The sequence below is a fragment of the Panthera leo genome, chromosome B1, assembly GCF_018350215.1.
Source record: "Panthera leo isolate Ple1 chromosome B1, P.leo_Ple1_pat1.1, whole genome shotgun sequence".
Classification (NCBI taxonomy): domain Eukaryota; kingdom Metazoa; phylum Chordata; class Mammalia; order Carnivora; family Felidae; genus Panthera; species Panthera leo.
Genome location: NC_056682.1, coordinates 125,675,519 through 125,688,390, shown reverse-complemented (window position 1 = coordinate 125,688,390; position 12,872 = coordinate 125,675,519). Strand labels below are relative to the sequence as shown.

At 38.0% G+C, this 12,872-nt stretch overlaps 1 protein-coding gene across 4 annotated transcripts in view; it reads left to right on the top strand.

The window, feature by feature from the left end:
- Positions 1-12,872, top strand: part of BMPR1B (bone morphogenetic protein receptor type 1B) — a 412,316-nt gene that overhangs the window by 384,779 nt on the left and 14,665 nt on the right. For all 4 annotated transcript variants that reach the window (XM_042935858.1, XM_042935857.1, XM_042935859.1 and 1 more), the window contains 4 exons: positions 322-418; positions 1,517-1,655; positions 5,695-5,887; positions 6,690-6,987. In XM_042935858.1, the coding sequence (XP_042791792.1) occupies positions 322-418; positions 1,517-1,655; positions 5,695-5,887; positions 6,690-6,987 (727 nt within the window). The remainder of the gene's footprint in view (positions 1-321; positions 419-1,516; positions 1,656-5,694; positions 5,888-6,689; positions 6,988-12,872) is intronic.

Genomic DNA, 12,872 nt, shown 5'->3' with positions numbered 1-12,872 from the left:
GAACTTATTTAATTTGGAATACGTATATATATATATATATATATATATATATATATATATATGTATGTATTTACTATACAATTATATATATATATTAATATATACAAATATACAAACATATTATTACAAATACAGATATATATTAATACACACGTATATATTTACTATACAATATACAGTATTCTTATCAATTGGCAGATTAAAAGGATCTTTTATATCTTGTATATGGGGCTTAGCAAACGCTTTTAGGAAAGAGTTGCTTCCTAATTTTTAAGTAAAAAATATTCTCCATATTATGGCTCTCTTTCTTTTTAATTTCAGATTTTGTTGATGGACCTATACACCACAAGGCCTTACTTATATCTGTAACTGTCTGTAGTTTGCTATTGGTCCTTATTATTTTATTCTGTTACTTCAGGTAAGTTTCTGACATGTGGATGTAGAATTCTGAGTTTGAAATATGAGCCTCATACGACTGTTCCACCTGTTATTTTTCGCCGTAGCTTTCTTTGACCGAATTAAATCTTAGATTTCCCTGATACTATCAGTTACTTTTGAAAATATTTGTCCTAATGAAGCTGTTAATAGATACCTTCTCATTTCTGTTTCAGACATCAAAGCCACCCAGATAAATTTCACCCTTAGGGAATTTAGGATAGTTAGGGAATTCAGGAGCTACTTGTTACTAAGGTTTGATCATAAGTGAAGAAATGGCCATGTTGAACCTAGAATCATTCTAGTAATTCCTTATTTCCCAAGTTAACAATTTTCCCTTAATACTGAAAAATTTTAAACCACATTTTTATTAGTGATTCAGCTAAAATAAGCTCAGTTATTAAAGTTAAGTGAGAGTTACTTTTTGTTCACTAAGAACTTATTTTCTACTTTGTGAGATATCAAGGACCTTTAAATTTTTATCATTTGCTTTTTGTAACACTCATTTATGATACTGTTCTGCAAATAGGAGTTGATTCAAGTAAATTCATTTCTAATTGGAGGCATAATTATTGACAAGATGTTTCTAAAGTTTAAATTTCTTTCATTTGTCTGTATTATTGCTTTATACATTATCTTAGATGAAGTAGTTTTCTGTTATGTCTTTTGTAAACCCCAAATTTTCAGCTTTAATTAGGGACCTTAAGGGGAGAAATTTTAGGCAATGAGTAGTGGAACCATAGAAAAATATTGAACCCCTGCTGGGAAATAGGCAGTTGAATGGAGAAGAAGAATTATAGATGGTTGAGACCAAGTAAAAACATGTAGCTTACTTAAAAAATAGGTTAGCAAAATAATTATGATTTATATTTTGAAAATCATAACTAAGGGTAATAAATAGTAAGCATGTATCTTGTATTGGTAAAGAAGTACTAGCATTTATCATGTAAGGATAATAAATACTAAAATTTATCTTCTCTTGTGCTAAAATGAAATCTGCTGTGATGACTGTTTTGTTTGCAGTGTTTTACCCATCATTGCAATTCAGTATCTTAAATTATCTTCCTCTGTGCATCTTTAGGTATAAAAGACAAGAAACCAGGCCTCGGTACAGCATTGGGTTAGAACAGGACGAAACGTACATTCCTCCTGGAGAATCCCTGAGAGACTTAATTGAGCAGTCTCAAAGCTCAGGAAGTGGATCAGGCCTCCCTCTGCTGGTATGAGAAGAACATATCCTGAATTTAAAGGAAATGTCTTCTGAGAGGAAATGTCAATAAGTACGGGGTTTCATTTTACTGAAACAGATAGGGTGGTGGACAAAGAGAAGCTCTACACTATCAGTTAGACATCAGATCTCAGATGAAGGGCTTTCTGATAACATTTTGACATATTGGGGGTAAGGTGATTGTTTTTCAGTGTAAGTGTATGGTTACAATCCAGACCCTTAGACATTCTGATAAGGAGCAGATTAGAAAACATTTAAGTATGGAGCCATCTTCCCTCTGCTTTCAGTAAGGATAGTGTTACTGAACTTTGGCCTGGCTTTTGAAGGCAAAAGTATTACAACGAACTGGGATCTGAGTACTTCTCCAGGGGAAGAAGACTGCATTTCAGCTGGAGGGCTTATGTTTCAGGATGAAGTCCTGGCTTTTCCATTCATGAGAGGTATAATTTTCTGATAGTCAACATCGCCAAACTTGAAGAAAACATACAGTGAATCCAAGGCATTTGTTTTAATGAGAAAACATTTGATTCCTTTATAGACCATGCAAAAAAGATTGTTGGGATAGAAAATAACAATTATATATATATACATACATATATATATATATATGTATGTATATATATATATATATATATTTAACAAACTCTTAAGATTGATTTACCTAATCTTTATTGTCTGGTTCTGACTTTGGATATCATATTTACTTGATTGTTTCATGACCTCTTATTGTAGTACTAAAAGTTTTTTTTTAATCTCAAGTCAAGAATTATAACTTTTTTGAGATATAAAAGCTATATGTACTTAATGTATAAAAGTATATATTTCATGTATACGATTTGAAGAGTTTGGGGATAAGTATACATCTGTGAAACCATAACCCTAATTTATGCCATGAGCCTATTCATCATCTCCAAAAGTTTCCTCCTGCCCTCTTGTTATTTTGTTCTTGTTATTTTGTCTTGTTTATTTGTTGTTATTTTTTTTAATGTAAGAACATATAATGTAAGAACTACTCTCTTAGCAAATTAAATTTTTTTTTAATGTTTATTTATTTTTGAGAAGAAAGAGTGCAAGCACAAGTAGAGGAAGAGAAGAGAGAGAGACACACACAGAATCTGAAGCAGGCTCCAGGCTCTGAGCTGTCTGCACAGAGCCCGATGCGGGGCTCGAACCCAAAAACCATGAGATCATGATCTGAGGCTAAGTCAGATCATGGCTTAACTGACTGAGCCAGCCAGGCACCCTCTTAGCAAATTTTTAAGAATACAATACACTACTGTTAATTGTAGGCATTGTGCTGTGCAACAGATCTCCAGGGCTTACTTATTTTGCATAACTGAAACACTTTTCTCTTTGATTAATATGTCCTCTGCAGGTAATAGACCAGACAGAAGATAACTTGTGAGGTAGTCATTATGACCAAACTGATACTACTTAGGATGTAAATATTTATTTTACTGTAGAGGTTTTTATTATCAAATTTACTGTTTTTTTAATTGTTAGAATTTAATATGTAGCAGATATGGTTCTTATATTTTAAAATCTGTATATTATAATTTTTTAAAAGAAAAGTACAAATATGAAAATCCCCTTCAGTATTAATGAATCAGATGTTTATGCTCTTGGAACTGAAACCTATTTGTTTTCCAGTGTTTTCCTCCTTAGAAGTTATAATAAATCTCAAAACTAAAGTACATTTTAAATTTCTGAGTATAATTTAGTGACACTTTTTATCTTTGAGATAAGTTCCTATTCTTTCAAGCATTGCCAATTCCATTAGTACATTCATTAAATTACGAGAAGCTATATTATTGTTAGAAAAGAAGTGCATGCAAAACTGTTTATGTCAGAAAATGTTCTGTAGATTTCCATACACAGTGCTCTGTAACATCTGTAAATTAAATACAAAATTTCTGTAATAAATGTGGGAAGTGTCCTCCCTAGTCAGTAATTTAACTATTTGCGGATTTGTCTCTCAGCTGCTTAGTGCCCTTGGTGCCGCTGTTCCCCCATTTAGAAGTGGAAATACATTGAACATTTCCTTGAATAGCATGTTTGAACTCTTCTGGAGAGTTCCTTATTTACTTCAGGCTGAGTGGCTTAATTGCATGTCAGCAATGCTTTAATTTTTCAATCCTTCGTTTAGAAAACAGCATTAAAAAACAGATTTTATCTTTTTTCCTAAAAGCTTCTAGTCTGATATGGGTGCTGTTAATGCCTCTGGCAATGGTTAGCATGACCTCTTGAATTAATAAAATCATCCATGATGCAAAAACAGAACCGACCCTAGTTGGTAGACATCTCTGGTAGGCATAATGCCCCCCAAAATGTCCTAATCCCTGGAATCTGTTATTTTACGTGGCAAAGGGGACTTAAGGTTGCTAATCAGCTCACCTTGAGATGAGATTATTCTGGATTATCTGGGTGGACTCAGTTGTATTGGTCCTTAAAAGTGTAAACGTATAAAGAAACATTTCAACTTTACTTGATTCAAAGCACATTTCTGCTAAGAATTCATTCCAGTTTTCTGGTCAGATCTTGTGAGAGTTTTGTGTTAGGTTCTTTATATATGCCTCCCAAATTATGTAAATTATCATCAATACTTAGCCATTTCAGTGCATGGAGTTCTTACAGTATTTTCATGTGAGTACAGATGGGCCGCAGATCATATGTAAAGAGACATTTAACCCTTAGACCACTTTCCTCTCATATTTTCTTTCTCTTTGTTTCTACTGCTCTCTCTAGTTCTTTAGAGCTCTCTTCAAGCTTAACTTCCTCTCCAGATCTAACCTGCTCTTTTTCTTCTACCTGTCCATTTTACATTTTCGACTGTGACAATTAACGGTTCCACTTCAGAGTGTAATTTTCAACAATTATTTGCTGCTTCCTTCTTTTTCATTTGTCTTCTGTTTCTTTACATATTTCATACAGTGTTCCGTGGCATTGTATGTCTGAAAATTCCTGTATCTGAAATCTGAAGGGGTTCAATCTACTTGGGTTGTTTTTCTTGACTCTTATTTATAGTGGCTGTTTCTTTTGGTTTTAAGGAATTTATTCTGTGGGATCTTCTTTTCCTGTCTCCCTTCCTTCTCCCCCTTCATTTTCTTTCTTCCCTACCCGCCTCGTCTTGGGAATTTCCTGTATTTCTTTGCGAGGCCAATAATTCATTATAGTTTTTTATTTCTTACATCTTACCACGATCGAGTTGTATGGTGGCAAGTGTTCCTTCAAGGTATCTAATAGCTGGCTGTAGTGGTGGGATGAAAAATATTCTGCAAGTGATTTTCTCTGGAGAGTATTTCTGTTTGTTCTTGCTGGGAGCCATGGGGTGCTACCAACCTCAGGCAAATTTAGTGTCACTCAGTGGTCCCAGCTTAATGCCAAAGCCCTAGGTTCAGTTTCTCTACTTTTAAAGGGGTCAGAGTTTAGATTCCAGATCGCAGTGCTCATGTTATTCTTCACCCAGACAGCAGCTTGGCTTTTGTATGTGCTAATGGTTACTGTTCCCTGCTCTGGTCTCAGCTCTTCCCTCCCTCCTCCTCCCCACCCTCCTCCCTCTACCCTGACCTTCTTACTTGGAGATTTCCTTTATTTCTTTGTGTCCAACAATGCATTGCAATTGTGTTTCATTGTAATTTATCCAAGATCAAGTGTATGGTGGGTGAGTCCTTTCAGAGCGTCCAGTATCCCGCTACAGTAGTGGGAGTGAAAAGTGTTTTTATTCTGCTAGTGACGGTGAACCATTCAGGTTTTTTTCCTCTATGAGAATGATAATAGGTAGAATGAAATATTTAATAATGTAGAAGCAATAATTCAAAAATTCAGAATCCATAATCAATCTCAAAAACATTTAAAAGGGGACAGTATAAAATAATAAATAAATATAAATAATGTGTCTATGTAAAGAAAAACTACTGGCTAAATATATTTTGCATGCAGTAATTGTTTCTTCTCTGGAGGAGGAAAAAAAAAAGATTAAACAAATCTGTAGTGCTGCGAATACACTAACAGTGTGTTTTGGGATTTAACAGGTCCAAAGGACTATAGCTAAGCAGATTCAGATGGTGAAACAGATTGGAAAAGGTCGCTATGGGGAAGTTTGGATGGGAAAGTGGCGTGGCGAAAAGGTAGCTGTGAAAGTGTTCTTCACCACGGAGGAGGCCAGCTGGTTCCGAGAGACAGAAATATATCAGACAGTGTTGATGAGGCATGAAAACATTTTGGGTGAGTCGGTACAGCGGTATTCAGTGTTTCCTAGATTTCCTCTATTTTCTGTTAACATCTGCCTATTAACTCATCTGTCTAGACCTGTGATGAAATATATAGACATTTTCTTCTTGGCCTGAGCCCAAGAACGTCATAAGTTTCTACTGGGAGACCTCACAGGAGGAATGACTAAGCCACTTCTGTGAATGAATAGTGGGCTGGAAATGGAATACTCTCCAATAATTTTTTCTTCAGGGACAGGAAATGCAAATGTAATACCAGAATTTCTTAGGGTTTCTTAGGGATTTGAAGGAGCACATGTTTAAATGTTGTGAAAAGTTAGAGAAGTTTTATCTGTAGGGTGTGTGTGTGTGTGTGTGTGTGTGTGCGCGTATCCAGAGTTTATATTGAGAATTGATTTTTAAAACATTTTCTCAAGTTAGAAGTAATGTACCTGCATCATCCAAGTTGGAAAGAGTATAAGCTAATATGGAGTGTAAGCCCTGACTCCAGACCTGTTTTGTAAACCGTGGCTTATGTATACTATTTACTGTAATATAATAACGTAAATATCAATGACTGACTAGAAAGGGCTCATGTTTTCAGGTACAAACGCTTAATGTTCCTCTACCTCTACTGTTTTGATGGCCTCTGGTTGGTATTCATAATTTAATACTGTCATAGGCATAACCATAAAGCTGAACGAAATACTAAACAAAGACACCTCTGTGACAAGGAATGGTATTTGGGAATATGAATTATTCTTGATAGTATTCAGAAAACACTTGGCTTCAAACCTTTTTGTCTTTCTTCCTTTTAGGGTTCATTGCTGCAGATATCAAAGGGACAGGGTCTTGGACCCAGTTGTACCTAATTACAGACTATCATGAAAACGGTTCCCTCTATGACTATCTGAAGTCCACCACTCTAGATACAAAATCAATGCTGAAGTTAGCCTATTCTGCTGTCAGTGGCTTATGTCATTTACACACTGAAATCTTTAGTACCCAAGGCAAACCGGCAATCGCCCACCGAGATCTGAAAAGTAAGAACATCCTGGTGAAGAAAAACGGAACGTGCTGTATAGCTGACCTGGGCCTGGCCGTCAAATTTATTAGGTTAGTATTAAAGTGAATGAATACACTTTTTAATGATTCTCTTCTATCCCTTTTTTATAGATTGTACATTCTGGCATTTGGTGCTGCTAGGAAATTTAGAGGAGGAACCTTCTTAATTTTGATGTTTCTTTGGAGAGAAAAAGTAGAAACATTAATTTGAAGAAACACGTATTTGTGTCCTGTTGTTTCTGTGCTCCTCGGTGACCTGGCTTCTAGACAGTGTTTACATTAGGTTTGTAGCTGTCATGAAGCTCTTTAGAAAAGAGTACCTAATGTCTGGGATGATTTGGTGAGCATTCTGCATACGTTTGTAGGTAGGAAAAGGTTTTAGTAAAGATCTACATGTTATGTGGTGATAAAGGCCGTGGTTTTTTTTTATCTTATGCAAGAAAGATTGTTTGCATAGCTATGCCATGAGAAATGTTAGAAACTAACAAAGCACGGTCAGCGTTCAGCACTACTGTACCATGACTTAAAGTGACTAACACATAAACCAACATGTGTCATAACACAGTGGTTTCAGACCGCTGGGGCTCCTTGGAGTGACAGCAGCAGCTTGTACAGAGTGGGGAGGAAGAGTACACAGTAAGTGGGGCTCTATTTTGCCCCTAATTAGTGCAGCCCCTTTTATCTTGCAGATGATTTAGTTAGAAGAAATGATTCCTTTGCTTTGAATACAAAACAGAATGAGTTTGCAAACTGCTGGCGTAGAGGGGTCATCATAGAACTAACTACCCTTTTAAAAACTTAATCTAGGTTTAGCCTTTATTAATTCGTTGGATCCTCTCATGGATTTTTTTTTCCCCCAAAGAAGACTTGATAGAATATGGAGAAGGGCACAGTGGAAAAGCCATGGAGATGATGAAATGTTTGGACAATAAAACTCATGAGAAAAGACTAATAGATTGGTATTTTTGTAAAGACTGAGGTGTGACTTAATAATAGGCCCCCAATACAGGAAGGTCTCCACCATTTAGAGGATGGTATTGAAGTTCTCACCTTTAAAATCAAAGCAGGAGGAAATTAAGAACCTCCTGACAACATGAAAAAAATCCCTTCTCTCTTCTGAATTCTTTTTTCTAATCTACAGCCTTTTTTAAGTCTCCTCTACCAAATCAATCAGTCAATCAATCAATCAATCAATCCTATGATGCTTCTCAAATTCCCGGCCTCTCTTCGGTCCTCCCCTGTTAAATTTCTTGAGTTCCATAGAGTAATCTGCTTGCAGAATCCAGTAATTCACAATGTCTTGTGTGATTTTGTGTCTTCTCCCTTCTCTCCTGAGCTCCTGTTTTAAGGGGTACCATTGATCTTTGTCACCAGAAGCCTTTCTTATTGTCATTCCACTGTCCACAGTGTGCAAACCTTTCTTCCTGCTATTTTCTTGATGTGCCTTTATTCCACATTCATTTTCTTTGTCTGTGGGTTCTGTTCTTGGTCTGTCTCTTACATATTTCCCTACTGCTAGATTTCCTGCTGATACCTGCTTTCCTTTCTAGTTCTCAGTTGTGGTTGATCCATTCTAAAATGTGTGGTGCCTGACATTTCCTTTGTTCCTTCAGTTTTTGGTTTGCTCAGTTGAATGGATTCTCTCTCCATGATATTCCCACTAGGACTGAATCCCGTTTGGGTCTTCTACCATTTTTCTAGATTCTGGAGTGAAGCACTTTGTAGTTTTTGTAGTCTTTGTCTTTCCTATTTTTCCATTTTTTTTCCCCTACATGCTGCTGCCAGATTTATTTTCTTGAAACATAATTTTGGACAGCATAATAATTTCATGGTTTCCTATAGCTTTGGGTTCAACTGTAGTATATATTCTGAATGCTTCATTCTTTCTCACACCTTCAGGTGTTTTAACATGTTTTTATCTTTACCTGAGTGCCCAGCATCTCCTCTTTTGTTTGCATAACTACTACTTATCTTTGCAGTTTATTTCTTTGGGACACCTTTTATTATTCCCTTTTAAGTCTGACTTTTAGTTAGTCTTCTGCCCTCCGTGTGACCCTGTGCACGCTGTCATGACATTTCTCATACTCTTGTGCAATACTCATGGACTGCTTGTCTGTTATTCCCAATGAAGACTAAGCTCCATGAAGGTAGATAACATGTTTTTTTTCCTCAAATTTACATCCCTCCTGCCTTTCCTTGGTGCCCATTACACAGGTGCTGCTCCCAAATTTTGTATTAATGGACAGATACACAATCCCTTGTGAACTACAGGTTGAAGAAAAAAAGCATCTGTTCTTAGCTCCAGAGGTCCTACACACTCTGGATTAAATCTACTTTCCTGGTTGTTTTTTTTTTTTTTTTAATGTTTATTTATTTTTGAGAGAGAGAGAGAGAGAGAGATAGAATGGGGGAGGGACAAAGGGAGAGGGGGGTAGAGGATCTGAAATGGGCTCTGTGCTATCAGTATGGAGCCTGATGTGGGTCTTGAACTCATGAACCATGAGATCATAACCTGAGCCAAAGTCGGATGCTCAACCCAATGAGCCACCCGGGTGCCCCTACCTTCCTTGTTTTACGTCCTACAAACCCTCCAGTTTGTATGTGTGCTTTTGCAAAACTGATGTATTTGTTTTCTCCATATGTACTGCATGTTTACTGTGCCTTGCATAGTTTCCAGTCTGAAATGCCCCTGCTTCTTCGTGTACCTTAATCCGGTCTCAGAGCTGCCTTTAAGTCACTTTACCCATCCTCTAGCTAGGAATAATGACATCATCTTTTCTACTCCCTGGTAATTTCCCAGCCCTTGTCTGCCTGATAGTATAAGTATATTAGTACCTGCCTCATCTTGCCTATTTGTCACTGGGCATCTTGAGAGCAGGATCCGTGCCAGATTCATTAATGTATTTCCCATTTGACATGACATAGTGAATTATTTGTTATAGGTATTCCAACATTGTTTTGAAGCAATACATCTTGGCAATATCAGAGTAATTGAGGACTTTTCTTCTCTAAAGATCTTAAAATAGGCAAGGAAAGCGAGTGTTATATTTCTGAAACTCAGCTCTGCTAATATAAGGAGAATAAACTAAATGATCTTTCAAATTTCATGTGAACCCTGATTCCAGGAAGCAGAGGGGAGTGCTTTAAGGGATAATTCAGAGCTCTGTTTGGCATATATTGACTTGTTCATCAAGAGAGGAAGGCTTGAGGACACTGGCTCAGCTGTGAAACCGTGGCTGTTGGAGGCACAAATCTCATGGCTAGAGCAGTTGTGGGCCCATTTACTTTTCTGGACCTCAGTTTCCTTCCATTAAATGGAGGCTGCATTTGATAATTTCAGAGGTCCTTTTCACATTTTATTTTCTGTGTTTCAAAGGAACTTTGCTTTTCTCAATTTTTGAGCTTTACTTTTAAACCTTGTTTTATACATTTCTTTGGTTTCTGGTCTTTTCCTGATTTTCCTATTTTGGGGGCACGTGCACACACAGAGATCGTTAGAGATCTTATTACAAGTGGGGTCAAAGGTAACCCAGTGTGGAGTTCTCAGACTTCATAAGTGAACTTCCTGTGAGAATTTAATATTTACCATGGTCTCTACATGGTAAGTGTTCTCTCAGGCTTTTAAGTAATTTCTGGGAGGTTCCCAAGGAAGTTGAGAGCCACAGAGAGAGTGGACTATGCTTCAGAGATTTCCTGCTCGTATGATTTTTTTTAGGCTGTCTTCATTTTTTTTTTCATGCACTCTCTTGAAAATGACGTAAGTGCTGATGTATTTCTTGCCCAACAGAGACTTAATCCAGGTGATGCTGAAGCAGACATCATCGTAACCCCAAATCTCTCTTGGGAGGACAAAACAATGACATGTGAAATCCCTTAAAGGAACTTATCAATCTTTTCACTTTTTACTTTGGAGGATCAAGCAACCCCACTGGTCCTTCAGTGTCAGAATAATATATTTTCTTAGGGGAAAAAAAATCCTGGTTTGGAACTTCTCTGCTATTAAATTTTAAATAGAAAAACTACAATGGAGATCGGTCTGTAACACGGATCTCCCAGCTGATATTTGTCAACTTGTCCAAATGCAAAGGAGGTGGAGTGACCCAGCCCAGGGGGCACTGCATTTCCTCTGCGTCCTTCTGATGCCATTAGCACTAACCCTGCCTCTGGTTTGTGTACTTAGTGGTATATTTAAAAAGTGCCATGCCTAAATGACTCGTCGGAGTCCGAGAACTCCGCTGATTAGTGGCAGAATCCCTGCTCTCTGTCAGGGTTTTGCAGCCATGTCCACCCTCTTTTGAAGGGTTTTTAGCTTGAAAGTTCTGTTGCTCAGAAATCCTGAGATGTCTCAGGATTTAATTGTAGAAGCATTGAGTCTTTTTGAAAGTGCAGCAGAAAACTGTCCTCATTGGTTAGCATCTGACTGGGCAGAGTTCAGCGTGGCCGGCCAGCACCACTGTTACCTACCAGATGCTGTAGGAAACACCCAGGGATGTGCACAGTCCCTTCCTCTGAAGGCTCAGGAGGGTCTTTCATGCGTTGGGAGGCTGCTTCTGTCTTCCTACCAGGAGGTTCCGGAGGCTCTACTATGTTTCCCGAGTGGTTAATTTCAGATGTCATTTGCAAGCCTCAAGCAAACCATTGGCTTCCCTTACAAGTCTTATGCCTCCTGCCCTTCTTTCATTGTTCTTGGAAGTTCAGTTCTTCTTGTTTATTTATTGTTTTGGAGTAGTTTATTTTCTTTTTCTTTTTTCTTTTGAATTCAGATCCAAGTTAGTTAACATATAGTACAATAATGATTTCAGGAGTAGCCTTTAGTGATTCATCACTTACATGCAACACGCAGTGCTCATCCCCACAAGTGCCCTCCTTCATGCCCATCACCCATCTAGCCCATCTTCCCCACCGCCCCCCCCAGCAACCCTCAGTTTGTTCTCTGTATTTAAGAGTCTCTTATGGTTTGCCTCTCTCTCTGTTTTTATCTTATTTTTGCTTCCCTTCCCTTTTGTTCATCTGTTTTGTTTCCTGAATTCCACATATGAGTGAAGTCCTACGGTATTTATCTTTCTCTGGCTGACTTATTTCACTTAGCATAATACACTCTAGTTCCATCCATGTTTTGCAAATGGCAAGATTTCATTCTTTTTTGATCACTGAATTCTTATTTTTTAAACCCCTTTTTAGATTATTAAAGGTATGCGATGTTTGCTTCTCTTCCTTCCCTATTACCTTTTTATCTCCCTTCTCCCTCTCTCCTTCTTTCATCTCTCTGTTTTAGACACCAGCAACACCCAGCAGAAGACCACCTGCGTGTGACCAAAGGCTTCATGAGCCACAGCCACCTGGTTGGAGCTAACATCTTGATTCCCCAAGCTGGTTTCTCATGGCCACAGTGGGATCTTCATGTCTTTCGTGCACCTCTCCCTTCAGCCGATGGTACAGGGGGAATGTGCACTGTGCCGAACCTGTGGCTTTTTCCTTTACGCAACTCTTCTTGCAAGAATTCCTGCTATGTGTTTATAATTGGGAGGTTTAATGAACCTGAAAAATAGTTAACCCAAAACAAGGTTAAGGCGAAGACTGTGTTTTTAAAAATCTGCTTTATTATACTCTGCCACCAAAATAAAAATCTTTTGCCTGCCCCTGCTCTGGTGCGTCATGGCTGACAGTGTAAGTCGTGCCCTATTCCGCAGTCCCATGCTTTGCCCAGGCTCATCCTCCAGTTCTCTCTGGCTCCTTGCTGGAGGCTCCACTTTGAGCCTCTCTGCATTCACAGGAGCTCCACGGTTCCCTCTGCTGGTTACTTTAAGAACTGCAGTGTGCACGTGCCACTCTGGGTACCAGGGCCAGACCCAGGGGGCCACATACACAGTAGGGAGCGGCACTGTCCATAGACAATAAAACCGATTAAAATCGTCACCGTGCTCCCAAGGTTCTAA